Genomic DNA, 18,218 nt, shown 5'->3' on the forward strand with positions numbered 1-18,218 from the left:
TGTTGAGTAAGTCTGAATCTCGAGGACTGGTGGTCCCAGGGTCAGGAATGGGTGTCAACAGCAAGGACCATAGCCAGGTTCCTGCCTGGCACCTCTGCCCACAGGGGTCCCTGTCAGCTTTCAGGATGAATATGCTGAACTTCTTAAGTGTGAATATCCTAAGTGTGGGAAAGCACACCCGCCTCACAGAAATGTGGGTACTCCACACCTGGCAGCACCCAGCTCCATGGTCCCAGAATAAACTTTCCTGAGGATATGGGACTGTGCTGAGAAAATGTTGAGCTTTGCAAAGCAATGAGGACAAGGGCTGTGCAGTCTTCAGCCCTGGGCAGAGATGTACAAGGAGTGCTGCTGTCAGAGTCTCCTGCTGCCCCACTACCTTCTGCATGTGGGCTCCAAAACAGCTTATGCACAGAGCAGAAGTCCCTCATCCTGTGGGTTTTACCCACTATGAAAGACCAATTTGGATGCCCTTCTAGCTGTTTTCTAGCTTGGAGATCATGTTCAGAACATACTAATGCAAGAGAGAATGAAAAGGGAAAGGGAGAAGGAAGATGTGATATCAGCATCAATCCCTTAGAGATTTGCTCCAAAATCAGACTGTAGATAACAGGGCCTGCTGCAGGAAGGGACAACTGCTGGAGACTGGAGTCTGTAGCAGGAACAGAAAGGGAAAGGCTGAGAGTGCTTTAAAGAGAAACAGAGTGAAAACCCCAGCTCTGCTTAGTGACCTCTCTGAAAACACCCTCTGTGTGGTTCCCAGCCATGGGCTGCTGCACCCTGGGGCAGAGCCACTTGTGCAGGCAGCAAAGGGTGCTGCTGATTGTGGGAGGAAGGTTGGCTATCCTGTGGTGAAGCAATTTGTTTCCAGCAGAACTGGGGTTCCTACAAAGCCTCACTTTTCCTCCTCACCTTTGGCTTGCCTGCCAGGGCGAAGCATACGCTCCGAGTGCTGCTCCTTGCCACTGTCCCCAGTTCTCTCCAGACAGCTTCCCCCACACCCCTGCTTCCAGAAAGCTGGCTGTGCACTGCTTTCCACGCTCCTGCCTCCTCTTTGCAACAGTGCCTTTGCCACTAGCTGGACAGCAGGAAAACACCTTTCTGCAACTCTCACATCCTCCACCACAAACCTTAAATCAATAATCAAGAACACAGTGACAGGTTATTGCTAACGGAAACCATTAAACTGTAACACAGGGGAATAAAGCCAACTTCTAACACTCAGAAGATTTATAGGGCACAACAGCAGGGTGTTAATTCTTTTGGCAACACAAACGCTTTCGTACCCCCTACCTTTCTTCACCCACAGGAGCAGTGGAAGGAGAGGGGACCATGTGCAGCCCAGCTGTAGGAACACGAGGACACAGCCTTGTTCATGCAACAGACAGCAGCGCACATATTTGGGGTGATGCCATGCTCACAGGGCTGCTCAAATGCACACACCCAAGGTCCATGGAACAGCATATGCTATGGGGCTCCCAGGGTTGCTGAGAGCAAACATCCCCTGTGCCCAACTCCATTTTGCCTATAACACTACCCTCTCCTGCCTGCCTCTTCAGATACTCCACAGTCACAAGGAAAGGCTGTAAAGAAACTTTCAGACCATCTAAAGTATTTGTAGAAACAAGCCCAGCTGTAAGGCATATAAGAGTTTCCTCAGGCCTGAATCACCCAACAGCTAGAGAGTGTTTTCACAGCTGGTTTAACAGACAGTCTCCCTGTAACTCTTGGATCCACATCTGCCACTCCGTGGCAGCTCTGAGACCAGGGAGATGCTGGTCAGCACCACCACTGGCCCAGCAGCTCTGGGCAGGAGAGGGGCTGAGCTCACAGAAAGGGACACACATCCTCCCCACAAGACCCCACTGGGCCCTGGCTGTCACCCTCTCCTTCGATGTCCCTAAAAGAACAGCATTACTGATTAACAGCCCCCTGCCTGCCTCCCTCTATCCCACTCACACCCTTGCCTGCAGCTGCGTCCTTGGACCCTCCCTTCTGTAAAGTCCAGGGCCAGGCAGGAGAGGACAGGGTGGGAGCTCACTCAGGGCCCACCTGCAGGCAGCCTTACTGTACCCCACATCCCTGGGTACTGTGGAGGCCTCCCTGGGCTGAGCAGTGCAGCAGCACAAGTCACCTGTGTGTAGGCAGGAACACCTTGCTCCATCTAAGGGAGCAGCAAGAGAGGAGGTGGGCTCCAGCCACAGTGCCAGTCTGTAAGAGTGCTGCAACACACCCAGGCACAGCCACAAAGGGCTCAGAGCCTTGAACATGATCCAAGTGGCAACATCAGCATCAACTTGACTAAACCCCCACCCTGGGTTTATTGCCCCTATTCCCCTCCCTGCTCTCACACTATTCGAGTGGGTGCTGCCTCCACCAAGTAAGGGATCTGAAAGGACTTTGACCAGCCTCCTCCCACCCCAAACACTATGAAAAACCCTGGGAATGGGATGGGGGTCCATCCCCTGCCCATCACTTCCCTCCACACCCTCCCAGCAATGCACTGCTCAGATGGGCATCTGCAGACTTTCCTAATCCAGGGTGTGCCAAGAGAGGGCTCAAACAGGTGCCACTGCATCCCACCCCAAGCATATCCCAGTCCTGAAGCCAGGGTACTCGATGCCATCTCAGCATTCCCAGTCAGCACTGCCACCTGCAAGGGAACCCCAGGCTTGTCTCAGGCCAGGAGCAGTCCAAGGCAGGGCTTTTCTCTGACTGCCAGCACAAGGGCAGCGAGCAGAAAAGATGTTTGGCAGCAGGCCCAAGCATGCTCCCTTGGGGGCTGCGTGTGATCGCTCCTCTCCTCCATGAGCTGCAGTGCACTGAGAGGGCCTAGACAGGCATCATCTATCCCTCCCTGCCACTAGCCATTCTTTCCTGCCAAGCTCCATGCCACTGCAGAGAGCTGTAATCTCTCTGCAGACACACAAACACCTCTCCCTCAGGGGAAACCCAGAGATGAGATGTCTCCCCTCTCCTTCTGGCGAGCCGGAGCAATACCAAGAAGCAGGCTTGAAGGGGACAGGCACACAGGGCCGTGGGCTCGGAGCCAGCAGAGCCCTGCCCGAGCTCTGGCCAAGGGCTGGAGCCCGTTCCCAGCCCACGCTGGGAGCGGCGGTGGAGGATCTTGCACTGCCCCCCCGTGGCCATTGCGGGTAGTGCAGGTGGCCCCAAAACGGCTGGGAGCCTCGGGGTGCCAAGTCCGGCAGCCAGCAGAGCCCAAGAGACTGTCAGAGGGGTCCTCAAAGAGGCAGTCACCCCGTGCCAGGCCATTGCAGTCTGCCACTGTGACAGTCACACACTCAGTAACCTCAGTCCTGCCCCACTCTCCCCAGACATCCCACTCCCATGCACAGTCCACGACCTGTGCAACATTTCATGGGGCCATACCACAGGCAGAGTCCCTGGGGTCTTGAGGGGGGCACAGCCTAAGCCCAGACCTGGGAATAGCCCATGCAAATGAGGAAACAAGGCAGTGCTGCTGTTTGGGCATCCATATTTATTATATGTCTGGGGCAAGCCCAGGGCTGCCACTTGCCTGGACTACTCCAGTTGAAGGCCAATGACCCATCCTCCTTAAATATTGGTTATAAAACAAATTTTTTTCCTTTTTCATTTTATTAAAAATCTCATCTCTCTCTCCATTCTTTTTTTGCCTTTTGTATTTGAGTATAAAAGTCGGGGCGGGTGCTCCGCCTTGCCTGCCGCTACCTCCGCAGGCTGCGCTGTGCCTGCCGCAGCAGAGTGTCAAAGTCCAGGGAGTCAAACTTGCTCTTGACGGGAGCTGGGTCAAAATCCTCACGGTTTGAATCTGGAAGAGATGGAGAGAGGCTGTCTTGAGCCCATGGAAACACAGGCACAGTTCTGGCCATTCCCACAGCAAACTTCTTATCTTGTTTCACCTGCCAGCCTCTAGACCCAGAGTTGGGCCGGCCTCCAACACAGTGCTGGAGAGACAGGGAGCCCCCATTCAATCCTTCAGGGCACGACAGCTCCTGGATGTGGCTCTGCTGCCAATCCTGACTGACCCCAAGGACGGGGACTCCTATGCCTCTGGAAAGAAGAGAAGGACCCAGGGAGGCCAACCCCCAACTTGGAGGTTGTGCAACTCACCCAAGTCAGCATAGTTCCTCCTGCAGAACTGCCTGCGGCCACCAAAGCACAGATCGAAGGGCTGCTCGTCTGGGCGCCGCAGCTTGTGCCCACTCTCGATGGCAGCGAAGGCTTCCTCAGCATACCGGTAGGTGACAAAGCCATAGTTATCCCTGACATTGGAGGAGATCAGCAGCAACAGTCATGTTTGTACCCCCCTGGTCTGCAACATCCCCTTGAGTAACAGGAAAAGGGCCAAGAGGAGTCATCCCTGACAAGGGACTGCCCCATCTTCCCACAGCTCTTACCCCTCGGAGCGGAAATGCAGGGTACACTCCTCAATGTCCCCAAACACAGAGAAGCGGTGCCGCAGCTCCGACCGCGTCATCCTGCTGGGGATCTTGCCAATAAACACAACTCGCCGCTCCTCCTGCGGGCAGGGATGCCCCATCCATGAGCGGGACCTCTCGCACAGAACACCCTCCCTGCATGGCCTCCCACCACACTGTGCCTTGGCCAGGGCCTCCCAGCAATGCAGCTGGCAAGGCTGCACAGCCCTGCAGAAACCCCCTCTGTTTCTGAAGCGACAGAGGGGCTGCGAACCCTCAAATTTCCAGTCCCAGATTCCCAGCCCTCCATCACTCACTATTGCACGTTCCTTCTGGAGGATCCTCTGCCTTTGGTAGTGGTCCTGTGCATCATAACTGTATCTGTCAGGGCAGAAACCAGACACATGAGCTACGGAACCATGGGGGTGTCAGAAGAGTGATTCCAAACACAAGGGAGATCTTGAAGGAGTAGGTCCATCCCTCCTCCACAGAAGGCTGGGAGATGGGCTGGGGAGAGCTCACACCCCTGCAGGATGGCCACACTCACCTTCTCCACCTGTTACTTCTCCCGCGGGGCGAGGGGGAGCGGGACTGGCTGCGGGATGTGGACCTGGATGAGTAGGAGGATGTTGATGATGAGGATGAGGACCTGTCCCGGGACCTGCCACATGACCCACAGCTGGAGCGAGAGGAAGAGCTGTGGGAACATCTTGAGCGGTACCTGGGGGAAGGAGAGATACAGCTGAGCCCTCCCTTTGTCCAGTATCATAAGGCTCCAGAGTAGAAAAAGATATCCATTGTCCCCATGGTACCCAGAATCCCACTCAGACAGGACCCATCCCCAGCATGGGGAAGCCTCTGCCCAAGATTGCCAGGGCAGCAACAACATTCCAGAAAACTTGCTCCATTTGGCTCCCAATGCCACAGAGAAAAGGGAGCAGGCTCACAGGAGGCACAGCTTCCAAAGAGCAAGAAATAGTCATGGGGGAACTGTGAAGCATAGGGCTGTGCCTGGGAGGGCTCAGAAAGGGCTGGGACTTCTGTGCTGAGCCCCACACAATGCACAGGACAACACTATATCCACATTGTGCTCAACAGCCATGTGAACAAGAGACTGCAAGAGCTTCTCCAGCAGCAGGGAAAGCTTAAGGACAGCAAGACCGAAACACAACTGGGATTAAGCTGTGCTGCCTCCAGCCAGGAGCACAGTCCCTCTCCAGACATGCTGGCCATAGGTGGTCCTGCCATGAGCAAACCCAGGTCTGGCAGGGCATGCTGCTTGGCTCTGCCACATATTCCTATGCCACATTCTCCTGGAAGACAGCAAGTCAGGGTGGCAGAGTACATGGGGACATTTTCCAGCACAAGGCCAGCTGATTTGCTGGAAGGCCAAGCTGGACGTGTTGCTTCACAATCCCCAAGCTGCACATCCACAGAACATGGCACTTTTATACCTGCCCTTTCTAGCTCCAGCCTCTGCATTTACTGGCTATCAGTGAAGAGGTCTTGGTTGGACAGGCCCCTCATGCCCAGGGACATTCCAGAACCAGCTGAACACCAAGAGAACAACAGAAGGAGAAACCTTTCACCACCTCCCAGCCCAATTGGGACAGGCTGCACATCACTCAAATGCACAAGTACTCTGAAAGAAATGCATCCCACAGAGTCCAAGGTGTCCCACTTTCCTGCATAAGGAGAACAGGGAGCCCCTGAGGCAGCCAAGCCAGACAGGTTTTTCCCCTGCTTGCCTCTGGCAGCTCCCTGGGGAACTCCACCGTGGCTCCCCTCATTTCTATACCAAGGGCTGCAGCAGCCCCACAGCACAAATATGAACACCTGCTATAATACTCCAGAAAAAGCATCCAAAAGCAAAGATGCAGCTAAGGACTTGTAACATGGTTTGGGTGTTCCTGAAGGAGTAAGGAAGTCTGGCTCAGTGGTGGCTTTGCAGGCATATGGGCCCAGATATGGGCTTCAGCCAAAACTGGATGGGCAGGGTGTTGCTGCAGCTTCCCCACTCTCTGTGAGCCAAACATCTCTTCAGAAGGGCCACAAGGACAAAAGCATCAAATCCAGCCATCTAGCAGGACCATAAGGACGTGCCTGGGCTCTTGCAAAAGACCGGCCACTGGACAACTGCCTGTCTTAGGTTGCAATGAAAGATGTAACCAGAAGTAGCTATTCTATCACCACCTGTTGAAACCAGGTGGAGCAGTGTTCTTTATCTCTTCCATTGTCCATCCCTCATAACTCCGGTGTTGGGGGGGGCAGATCCTTGGTTAATGGGCCAGCTGTTAAAACCAGGTGGGACAGTTTTCTTTATCTCTTCTATGACCCATCCTCCATCCAGGGAAATATCTTCAGTTAATGGGCCATTGACTCTCCCTGCATAAAATTACATCATCCCATTGTGAGATTCTCCACCCAGGGGGAGGAGCCAAGCATTCCTACCTAAAGAAAAATCTGGTATTTGGAAACCCAGGGGAGCCTTTTTCCACAGGATTCCCAGAGGAAGACCAGGCCCATCTACACCGCCACTGGACCTTCAGAGGAAAACGATGCCCTTCTACAGGATCACTGCTTCAACAGAACCACACCTGTCACTCCAGAGGATGGCAGCCACCATTTAATCAGGTTGTATTCTGACTCTGTCAGTGGTTTTTTGTATTACTGCATTTTTATTTTAATTTTCCTAGTAAAGAACTGTTAATCCTATTCCCTTATCTTTGCCTGAGAGCCCCTTGATTTCAAAATTCTGATAATTTGTAGGGAGGGAGTTTACGTTTTCAATTTCAAGAGAGGCTCCTGCCCTCCTCAGCAGACACCTGTCTTTTCAAACCAAGACACTGCCCCAAGAGCAAGCAACAATCCACTGCTTACCTTCGCCACCGCTTGGGAGGTGGGGAGAGCGACCGTGACCGGGATCGGGAGGACGAGGATGAAGATGAAGATGAGGACTCGCTAGCTCCATCCGAACTGGAGCTGAAAGAACGGCTGGCACGGCTCCGGCCAGCCCTCCAGCTGTCGGTAGAGGGGCTGGGTGAGTCCTGGGGTCTCCGGTAGCAGCGCAGGGACCTCTTGGCAGCAGCATGGTTGGGCTGAGCACTGTGAGTCTGCACCTCCTGGTCCCGGCAGGGGGATGCAGCTGGAGACAGGAGCACTGAGGTGGGGGGACTGCTGCACGCAGTGGTGGCCTTGTTGGGGATGGTAGTCCGATAATCCAGGGGAGCTGGGCAGGCCATCCCCAGGGGCTCCGGGCTGTGCCCCTTGGTGGTGTTAGGGGCTGGTGGGGTGGGCTCAGGTTGGTCCAGCGTCCGTTTGGTTAAGGAGGAGATGGGTTTGATAGTGATGTCCCGGTGGTGTTTGACATTCCAGCGGGAGCCACCTTCGGCAGGGGGCTGCGTGCCAGGGATATTGCTGCTCTCGGGCTGCGGTGCACCCAGGATGCAGTAGTCGTGGTCTCCCGAGCAGACGTGGCTGGGGGCTGTGCTGGCAGGGGCGGGCACCATGCTCTTCACCTGGATCTTGTTTGGGAGCAGTGGCTTGGCTTTCATCAGCTTGGTTGACTTCTGGGGCCCTTCCTGGGGCATGGACCCAGGTGACTTGGTCTTGGCCAGCAGTGAGACAGCAGGCAAAGGCTTCCAGAGCTGGTGAGGAGGTGTCGCTGGGGGCGTGAGGCCTGGGAGAGCACCAGAACACTTACAAGAGCAGCCCTTTTCTGCAACTCACCCGGCTGGGGCTCCCTCATATCCCAGCCCCCCTCACTCCCCAGGGTGTCCCCCCAGACACACAAGAGCCCTGCCACGACATGGCACACTACCCTCCCTTGTCCCAAGTATTCTTTACCTGCCACATTGGCCAGCTCAGAGGCCTGCAGGCCATCTGGGGGCTTCCTGTCCTGCTGGGATGGTGCTTCCTGCTGGGTCTCAGGCCTGAGAATGGGAAGAGAGCTTTGTCAAACACAGCAAGTAAAGCCCAGCCCCACTTCCCACAGCTGGGGCACCCACTCAATCTGACCCACTGGCCAGTTCATGAGGACAGAGGATCCAAGAGAGCTGCAAGGATAAAACATGTACAGCCTGGTCATACCCATCACCGCTTGTCCCAATTTTCCCCCCTAAGTGCCAGTTCTGTCCCAGTCCAGCAACAAGCTCAGCCCCTCCTGGGCCAATGGACACAGCCCCAGCACACTTCAAATCCTGCCAGGACTGAAAGCTGCCCTGTGTCCTTGCTCTGCTGGGCTCCATGCTGGGCACCAGCTGCCAAGGTCTTGCTACTCACCCAGAGCTCCCTGTCAGCTGCCTTTCCTCAGGGGGATGTACAGGAGTTTCCTCCTTCTTGGCTGAAAAGAGAAGAGGTAGGTGAGAGTGGCAACAAGAAGGGCTGAAGGACAGGGTCAACAAAGCACCCCAGGAACAGCTTGGCATCTGAAACCCAGCTCCCTGAAGATAGGAGCTGCACATCCTTTTTCCTTCACAGACTCTTCACCACCCCTTTGGTTGCCATGGGGACCCCCAGATACGTCCACAGGCCAAGGAGATGGAGGCAGAGACAGTCGCAGGACAAAACACCCAGGCAGGGTAACATGAGCCCACAGGCAGCAGCATCACAGCCCTCCCACTACCACCCTGACACAGGGAGCATGGACAGCCCAGGGAGGCCAGCATGGCACGGAGGGAGCCCTGCAGGGGATGGCATGCCAGATCCGCACCTTCAGACTTCTCAAACTGCTCCAGCAGGCTGGACAGGTCGGTGGCTTCAATCCCTGGGCCAGGGAGAAAGCACAGCAAGTCAGATCAGCTAGAATTCCCCCAGCACTACAGTGGTGCACCCCAACCCCATTCTCCCCCTGCATCAGCCTCCCTGGATGGTGGGACAAGCACTGGGGAGGAAAAGCCAGTAACAGAGCCTGCAGCAGCTGTGTGTCTCCCGCAAGGACAGGAGCACCCAGCTCTGCAGTCTCAGAAGGAAGTAGTTTCAAGACAGCCAGCCCAGACCATTCATTGTAGGCAACATCCTAGCAGAGTACTGGGAAGAGACTGCAAGCCTGTGGGCATGACTTTGCCACCCTCATCCCCAGAAGTGCCAGGAACCGGTCCTGCTACCCAGGCTGCTGGCAGCACTGCAGCCTTGCTGGCTGCTGACACTCAACCCAGCATCCTGCAGCCCTCCCACTCACCGATCTCGCTGATGAAGGCTTGCACAATGTCCTTGCTGCTGTCTCTGGGCTGGGCTGGGCTGAGGAGTGGCTGGTGCCTCCATGGCCGCACAGTGGGTGCCTTGGTGGGAAGGCTGCTCTCTCGACCTGCTTTCCGTGGTGGTGCCACAGCCTGGGAGGTGGATTTTTGGCCAGGCACCTCCTGCCCAGCAGCTCCCTTGGGCTCCAACAGGGCTTTCTCGGCTGTCTCCTTCCCTGGCCCTACAGCCGTCTCCATGGCGTGGGTGCCAGGGGACTCCCCAACAGGGGTAGGAGACACCTCTGCTTGGCAGCAGATGGCAGCTGGGGGGGCCTTTGGGAGCTGGTTGGGAGTTGCAGCTTGGGACTCCTCCAGAGGCTGGGTGGGGACAGCCTGGGGGACTGGCACTGCAGGAGGGACCCTGTTGGGCTGGGCAGCGGCAGCTGAGGGGGCTGACAGGGGCTGGGCTGGGGCTGGAGCCAGAGGGGCCTTGGGGAGGGAGCTCTCTCCTGCCAGCCGTGCCTGCCTCCTGGGATCTGACACCCTGCCAGCTGCCGGCCTGGCCGGGCCACCTGCAGGCCCCATCTCGCTGGCTGGGGCAGCAGGTGACTGGGCAGGGAAGGCTGGTGGCTCTGGGCAGCTGAGCACAGGGGCAGCAGGAGACTGCCCATGCAGAGGGGCTGTACCAGGGTGGCTGCCAGCTGGGAAGGCAGTGGTGGCCTGCACTGCTGCTCCGGGGTCCCTGTACGCAAGGGAAGGCACCGGAGGTGGCACAGGGATTCCAGGCCAGTAGGATGGTGGTGCCCACCCAACTGGGGCATAGGGGCCGCCTGGGCCAAATGGAGGCGGGGGTGGCAAAGGTGGAGGGGGCCAGGCCATGGCTGGAGGCGGGAGGCCAGGCACCACGTGAAAAGTACTGGAGGAGCTGGCACTGGGTGGTGGGGGCAAACCATGGCAGCCCATGGGCTGCGGGCTGAAGCAGGGCCAGGAAGGCACTGGTGGGTAAAGGGCATAAGCACCGGCAGAGGCTGGTGGCATCCCAGTGGGGGCCACCCCAGCAGCTGGGGGCACGTTTGGTGCGACAAAAGGCATTGGTGTTGATGGCGGTGGTGGAGCTGTGGCAGGTGCTGGGGCTGAAGTCAGAGCAGTGGGAGCTTTGCTGGCAGAAGGAACAGCAGCAGGGCTGGTGGGTTTGTCTGGTCCCTTCTGAGCACTGTCTGTCTCGGTGGCAGAGCGCATGGGTGACACCAGGCAGGGGATCTCCGCCAGCTCTGTCGGAGGCTCGGGGACACTGGGCCACTTGCTGGCCACTTGCTTCTTGCCTTCCTGGCTGCCACCTGTGCTGGGCTGACGGTGCAGCATGCGGATGCGGTACTCACGCAGGCTCAGGGCCTTGGGTTTGGCTTCCTTAGGCAGGCTCTCACTCGGCTCTGCTGCTGGCAGCCTCTGGGCAGGTTCCAGCCCAACACCTTGCTCTGGGAACTGAGAGGCAGCCTCCGAGACCCCACTGCTCTGTCCAGCAGATGGCTGTGCATCTCCCTGGCCCTCAGCCCGGTCTGTCAGGCTGGGACATGCAGCTGCTGGCTGCCCCTCCATGCTTGGTGCAGTCTTCTCCAGGGACATCAGAGTCTTGTTTTTCTCCAGGGCCACATTCACGATTTCTGGTGCTGGCTCCTTCTGCAGCTCCGGCTTCACCTTCTTGGGCAGCAAGGTCCCTGCTGTGCTCTGAGGCCTGCCCCGGGGCCGAGGTGCCCGCTCAGCATGCAGTTCCATCTGCCCCTCCTTCCTGGCTCGCTCCAGCTGCTGTGCCAGGAAGTCTGAGACCTGAACAGAGGGACACTCTGCCCGCTGCCGGCTGATGGCTGGCTGGACATGGGGCTGTCCAGAGCCAGTGGAACGGAGCCGTTGGGCTACGCAGTCCCTGCCAGGCCTGGCCTGCTTGCTTTGGTCCTCCTCTGCTTTCTTTTTCCGACTCTTCCTTGCTCTCTCACGGCCCCGTCCCTTCTCAGAGCATTCACGTTTTCCACCTGCTGGGGCTTCTGTGCTGTGCGAGGAGCTGTTGGGACCTGAGACTCCAGATGCTGCTGTCTCCAGTGGGGGGGTGGCCTCTGGGGTAGTGCATGAAGGCTCCTTCCCAGGAAGTTTTTCCTCTTTCTCCTCTTCCAACCCATTTTCCTGGGCTGGAGGTCCTGGCAGCTCCCCACGATCTTCTGGGATTGACTGCCTGGTCGTCTCCTCTACTCCCAGGAGCTGGGGCTCCAGGTCAGGGGAGTTGGGAGTCAAAGGCTGCAGAACCACAGGGATCTCCACACTCTCTCCCTCTCCAGGCACTATTTCCAGCAAGACAGGACTGCTCAGAAGCTCCTTGGCCACAGGCTCTGTGTCAGGGTCCAGGCACACAGTGAAGGTGGGCAGGCAGTAGGGGTGCATAGACTTCACCAGCTCACTCAGGGATACGTCACCTGTGTTGATGATGCAGGGGTCTTCATGCTCCTCCAGCGCCACCCCTGCCTTGCTCACACAGAAATTCACAGCTTCCATGCTTCTGTCTAGCTCCAGGCTCAAGGCAGCCTCTTCCTCTTCTTCCTCCCCATCACTGCGCTGTGGCAGGGGCTGCTCTCGGGTTCGATGCCAGCCCACCTTCCTCTCCACTCTCGGGGTACTGCAGACTTGCTTCTTTGGCAGTACTGGGTCCTCAAGGCTATGAGTAGCACGGTCCCAGGCCACATCTGTGTCAGTCTGGGAAGGGGGACCACAGCAAACATCAGTTCCTGGGCTTTTAGCAGCACTCCCCCAGGACAGCCAACTGGGTCTGCTGCAACTCTACAGCAAAGCCCCATGGCAGACAAAAAGCTGGGACACATCTGACCTGCCCGGTAAAACACAACAGAGCTGGAAATCTGACACTCCTATGGGAGCATCCCCAGTCCCTGGCACCCACCACGTGAGGCAGACCCTGCTCCCACTGCCACTGGTGCCTTGCAAAACATCCTCTCAGGGAAAGGATGCCCATGCCAGGAGGGAAGGCCGGGGCTGGGGGCTGCAGCAGAGGCAGTTATCCCAGCACCACCCCAACACTGCTGCTTCAGCTTGCCCTGCTCAGCTGCTCACCTTCACAGCCACAGAGACACTGCTGCTGCTGCTGAGAGGCCTGAGAGCCTTAGGCTGTTCCAGGGTAGGGCTCTCACACTCCAGCAATGGGCGGGATAAGGTGAGAAACTTCTGAAACTAGAAAGACAGACAGAAGATCAGACAGTGGCAGGTCTATGCTGCTGGAGGGGACAGGCCACCCCCAGCCCCACAGTGCCCATACACTTCACCCCACAAAGACCAAGAGCAAACAGCCCTTTTACCCACACTTCACACAGCTCCCACTGGGGACATGCTGCTCCCCAAAGCCTCTGGCACATCTCTGGCTCTATATAAAGGCTCAAGGGGGAGGCATGGCCCTCCAGAGCACTTCTCTCACATTGGAATTGTCATGAGAGTACATCTCAGGGTACTTGGGACCAGGGTCCTACTGCTTCAGGGCACCCTCACGCTAGGACCTAGCAGAGCCCTGCCTGAGCATCTTCCCATGGGCTCTGGGGTCAGGCTGCATCTGCCCCCCAACTTACCGAGGTATTCTCCCGCTCACGAGGTGAGGTCAGCAGCTCTGCATCCATGATGGTGTCAAAGGGGGACAAGGTCTCATCATCTGTGCTGTCCAGGATCTCTGTGATGGCAGTCAGCAGGGACAGTTCATTCTGTGCATCCAGGCAGGCCTTGCTCTGCTGCAAGGATAGGGACGCTCTCAGAGGGTGATGGGATACAGCCCTAAGACCTGGACACTGAGGACACTGCCATCACCCCCACCCATGCCACAGCCAAGGCCAGCCCAGCCGCCACATCCCGCATCTGTGTGAGAGCTCCCACCTCGCTCAGAGAAAGATCCTCAATGATGGAGATCACAGAGGAGTCAAGATAGTTCTGCATTGTCCCTAGGATCTCTTCAGCCTCTAAGATGGTTTCTGCATCCAACGATGTTAAGTTCAGGTCATCGTCCTCGAGGGAAAAGCACTGTTGAGGAGCATGGGGAGCCAGGTAAACACTTTGCACAACCCCACTACCAGCACTGATCTCCTCACAGCACACATGGGCTCTGAACAGCCTGTGCTACAAACTGGCTGGGCACCCCCAGCACCTTGAACACGCAGGGGAGGCAGGTGGGACGAAGCTGCAGGTCAGAAGGGGCATAGGGGACCTTCCCCCTTGCTTTCAGGAGAGTCCACTGCACAAAGGCCTGTGCTGCTTTCAGCCCGAGACCTTTCCAATTACCCAGGATGCCTCCACACCGAAAATTTCTGCCTGATTCACTCTGCAGCTGCATGACTGGGAAAGATGAATGGATAAAACACCAGGCTCTACCCAACATCACACAGTGGTTGTGCAGGACAGGGAGGGACAGGCCAGCTCCAGCCACCTCATGGACTGTCACGCGCTCCTCCAATTCCGGCTGTTGGTGCTTCAGATAAGCCCAAAACCATTACGAAACTCATAACAAAAGTGCAGGAGTCAGCAAGAGGGGTGCAGCCAGCTGCCACTGCTGGAGCCCTACCCCAATACCTCTGCTGCAAGCTACAAGAGGACATGGTCTGTGCTTGCAATCCAGAACCAAACCACCTTTGTTATTCTTCCTCCTCCAAATACCCAACCCCACATTATTTCCAGTCCCCCAGCCAGGGGGGATGCTTGGGTAACTGGATGCTCCAGGGATCCCTGGGTAACTTCAAAAAAGTATTTGCACTGCACTCCAGGGTGTCACACAACCATGCTGCAGGACAGCCAGGAAAAGCAGGATGCTGGGCAAGGGCAGAGGCAGCAGCCCCCAGTTGAGCAGAGCCACAGGACATACAGAGCAGAGCAGCAGTGCAGGCGTACCACCGGCACGAGACAGGATGCGAATTCCTGTTTGTAGATGGGCTTAGGCAGAGAGATAATAGAGGCTGGGAAGATAAGGGCACCAAGGACAGAGCCCTGGGAGAGTACACCTCCCTCCCAAAGCTAGCCAGGAGCAGGCTGCAACCCCCCTTCCTGCCCTTGGAGCAGCACCAGCACAGTGAGAATACAGCCAAACTTGGGGGATGCACATGTGATGCAGTTCACCTCTGCTTCATGCAGGTACCACAGCTTGCGTGAGCCTGTGCCCATACAGAACAAATTGTACCTTGTCCCTAGAGAGAAGCTGCTAATACTTTGAAATCCTCTTCTAGCAAGCAGTAAACTGCACCAGAGAGACAGCAGACATTTCACGAAATAGATGTTTCTAAAATATAACAGCACCAAAGCCACATGGCCCTGGTCCCTGGGGCACTTCAGAGACTCCCTCTGATAAGACTAAGCAGGCACTGCTAGCCACAGCACAGCCAGGAGCCCTGTGCAACCCCAGAAGACAGGCAGCCCAATACCAGGCTGGGAATCAAAGCCAGGACACCCACAGCAATACCCCGAAGCTACCTATCCCAAATTCCCCCAGTCTGTGACCTGACATCCCAAAGGACCAGGAGTCTACAGTGGTTTGGGGCTTGCCAGCCCAGAGCCTGTTCCAGGGCCCTCTGCCTGGAAGAGGAGCCCACCAGTGACACCAGGACACCACTCCACCCCACCATAGAGATCAGGCTATGGAGCAGTTTTAGTGCAGTTTTCCTGCCCAGCATGTCCAGTCCCCTCCCTTGCCGGTGCTGGCTGCTGGTCAGAGCGCAGCGCTGAGCTTGCTGGCAGCCCTCTAGGCGCAGCCTGGCTGCGATTCCCGACCAATCCTCGCGCAGATACTGGGAGGACATCCAGGCTCACACGCCCAGCCCCGGAGCGCAACCCTGAGTCAGCGGTGACCGGCAGGCAGAGGTACCCGGGCCACCGAAGGAGCCAGCATGATGGAGCATCAGCAGCCCAGGGACGCGGGGACCATCTGACCTCTGCCTGTAGATGGCAAAGGGATCCGAAGGACACCCCGGGGCTGCACAGCCCTGCCCATCTGGCCACAGGGAGGCTCTCCCCCAAGAAAACATGTAATAAAAGGTTTCCAGCTGTGATCAGTGCTGGACATTAGGAGGGAGGGAAGTAAAACCCTCCCACTCAAATGGCCTCTTCCTGTGGCTCCTGCCCGCAGCCCGGGAGGGAGGGCGGGCAATCTCCCATGCTTTTCTCGACTCCCTTGACTCAGCGCCTTGCAACAAGGAGTCTCACAGCCGTGAGTCACCGGCCTGGGCTGTGTTCCCCCAGGATTCCCTTTGATCCACCTGGGGACGGGCACCTCCTGCCGCCCTCATCACTTGAGCATCGCTTGTGCGTCGGGGCGGGGGTACGAACCAGCCCAGCCTGCTCCAGCGTCCCTGCCCGCTCTCCTCCCTGCCAGAGACCCCTGTCACTCCTAGCCCGGAGGGAAGGGGGGAACCCGCCGTGCCTTCTTTCACAGCTCCCTGTGTTTGCTTTAAGCAGCGCTGCAGGGAAGAGGGTCACGAGAATGTTCAAGGACAGGCTTCGTCTCTGGCCACGCTGTGCCCAAGCAACCAGCACTGCCGGGGAGAAGGGAGGATGCCCACAGCCCCAGAGTGGTCTTTGGGCACGCGGGGTACCGGGACTGGAGCTAACTGCTTACAATGGACACAGTCTAAGCGAGGCCACCAACTCCTCCGGCACCCACCCGGCGCAGGGTACAGTGCGCTCGCTGCTCTGCTCCCCGGAAGGGACAACGGAGGCCACCCGCAGGCCGCTGCTGACACGTGTGCCCGGCGTGCTGCGGCTACGCCCCGAGCACAGGGCGGCCATGGCCCCCGGCTGGCTGCCAAGGCTGCTCTTACAGCGCCGGAGCTGCCGGCAAGGGCGCGGGGTAAGCCCGGGAAGCCGGGGGGCTCCGCCCGGCCACCGCGGCACAGCCAGAGGATGCTCCCTGGATTCCTCTGCTGCTTTCGGGAAGCACCAGGCGGGAACACACCTCTCTTCCCTCATACGCAGCCCACTCTGCTCGCGTCGGGGAGGGGCGAGACGGGCTTGGCGTCCTCCAGCCCGGGGTCGGGATGGGGGGGTTCCCCCCGCAGCCCCTCAGCCCCTCAGCCACACAGGAGGACCCTGACGGAGACAGAAGCCTAGGGCTTTTCCCAAAAAAATCCCGACAAACGCACAACGCAGGTGCCTCCGCGTCCCCTCCTGGGGTGCTGCCATCCCCGCGCTTCCCGTCCAGACAGCAGGGCACCCGCACCCAGCCCAGCCCCGGCAGGCGCCCACCGGAGCCGGTGACAGCGACAGCGCCGGGCCCCACACCTGCCCCGGCGCTGGAACCTCTTGCTAGGGATAAAGCTCCGCTTCCAGTGAATAAGCTCTCGGTACGGCTGGGGGAACCTCTCCCGGCCCGGGCCACGTTCTGCAACCAGAGCTCCTGTGTCGGGGTCCCAAACCTCGCCAGCCCCAGCGCGGCCGCAGGTGGCAGAGAGCAGCGCCGGGATGGAGGGACCGCGGGGAAATGACCCGAGCGGCATCCCCCTGTCTCCCCCTACCAAGGCCGGGGTGACATCTCCTGAAGGGGACACCAAGCCACCCGTCTCGCCGGGTCCCGTGGCCGTGGTGCGGCCCCTCTAACCCCGTAATCTCCCCGCGCCGACGCCCCACGCCGGCGGGAGAGCTGCGGGCACCCCATTCCCCACCCATAGAAAGGGCACCCCACTCCGGGACCAGCGGAGGCGCCGCTGGCCCGTGCTGCGACTCCCGCCTGCCGCCGGTGCGGCGGGCCCGCTCCGGCACACGTGGTGCAGCCGCCGCGGGAGCCGCGCCCGGCCTCCACGTGTCACGGCGCGGCCCGCCGCACCCCGCCGCCCTTTACCTGCAGGGGGCTGCCGGCGCGGAAAGGCGACTCGCGCAGAGCTCCGCCGCTCGCCAGGCCCCGCGGAGCGGCCGCAGCGGCAGCGCCACCGGCCCCGGCCCCGTTGGCGGCGGACACCGCTCCGCCCCGCCGCGCCGCCATCTTGGCGCCTCTGCTCCCTGCGCGGCCACTGCCGAGAGCGCCACGTGACCACCACCGATCCCGGACTACAGCTCCCGGCGACCCCCGCGCCGCCCCTCCCGCGCGCGGCACGCCGGGAGCGCACCCTTTCGCCGCTGGCCGCGCGCCGAGAGGCGGGCACAAGCCTGAGGGGGCGCCCGGCCTCGGCAGCGCGGGCGGCCATCTTGAGGGCGGGCAGACCTTCGGGCTTCGCCGCCATCGGTGCGGCGGGCGGTAGCGAGGGTCGGCCCAGCCCCGGGACGGGCGGTGGGAGGGGCGGCGCGGGCGGGACTGGCGGGAAGCGCCCCCTGGGGGCGGGGCAGGCGCGCATTTTCCCGCGGCGCCACAGGCCCGCCCCGCCGGCTCTGGCGCGCACGTGTGCGCGGTCGTCCCGCGTGTCCCCGCGCTTCCCGGAAATCAGGGGCAGAGCTGCTGCGGGCGCAGCGGCTCGCCGTCTCCTGGTTGTGAGCGTTCCCTCTGCCTGAGGTGTCTGTGCAGCACTGCCATGGTGCTCCATTGAGCCCAACCTCGTGTGGGGCTGGTGGAGGTGAGACGCACGTGCGGTGGGCACAGGGGGGATGAAAAATACTATCGGATATGAAAGGA

At 58.9% G+C, this 18,218-nt stretch overlaps 1 protein-coding gene across 2 annotated transcripts; it reads right to left on the reverse strand.

Annotated features, from left to right (window-relative positions):
* Positions 1–3,543: 3,543 nt before the first annotated feature.
* On the reverse strand, positions 3,544–17,609 carry PPRC1 (PPARG related coactivator 1). Of its 2 annotated transcripts, none has more exons than XM_084210062.1 (14): positions 17,454–17,609; positions 13,514–13,657; positions 13,216–13,371; positions 12,710–12,826; positions 9,601–12,337; positions 9,133–9,186; positions 8,703–8,763; positions 8,268–8,353; positions 7,302–8,100; positions 4,969–5,142; positions 4,739–4,802; positions 4,401–4,522; positions 4,114–4,265; positions 3,544–3,811 (listed from the first exon to the last, which is right to left on the reverse strand). In XM_084210062.1, the coding sequence occupies exons 1-14, from the start codon at positions 17,592–17,594 to the stop codon at positions 3,708–3,710; spliced, it is 4,911 nt and encodes a 1,636-aa protein (XP_084066188.1). In that variant the 5' UTR covers positions 17,595–17,609; the 3' UTR covers positions 3,544–3,707. The 2 variants fall into 2 exon arrangements, with proteins under 2 accessions (XP_084066188.1, XP_084066189.1); XM_084210063.1 differs by having other exon boundaries at positions 13,514–13,642; positions 17,454–17,591.
* Between the last annotated feature and the right edge of the window lie 609 nt (positions 17,610–18,218).

Source organism: Fringilla coelebs, assembly GCF_963513975.1.
Source record: "Fringilla coelebs genome assembly, chromosome: 8".
NCBI classification, from domain to species: domain Eukaryota; kingdom Metazoa; phylum Chordata; class Aves; order Passeriformes; family Fringillidae; genus Fringilla; species Fringilla coelebs.

What these genes read in the sequence shown, in the direction of transcription:
- PPRC1 (XM_084210062.1), bottom strand. Translation starts at nt 17,594, where the DNA reads ATGGCGGCGCGGCGGGGCGGAGCGGTGTCCGCCGCCAACGGGGCCGGG. An exon ending in TGAGCTGGCCAATGTGGCAG is followed by an intron (nt 8,101 to 8,267) that starts GTAAAGAATACT and finishes GTGCTCTCCCAG; the next exon opens with GCCTCACGCCCCCAGCGACA. An exon ending in GAGGAACTATGCTGACTTGG is followed by an intron (nt 3,812 to 4,113) that starts GTGAGTTGCACA and finishes CATCTCTTCCAG; the next exon opens with ATTCAAACCGTGAGGATTTT.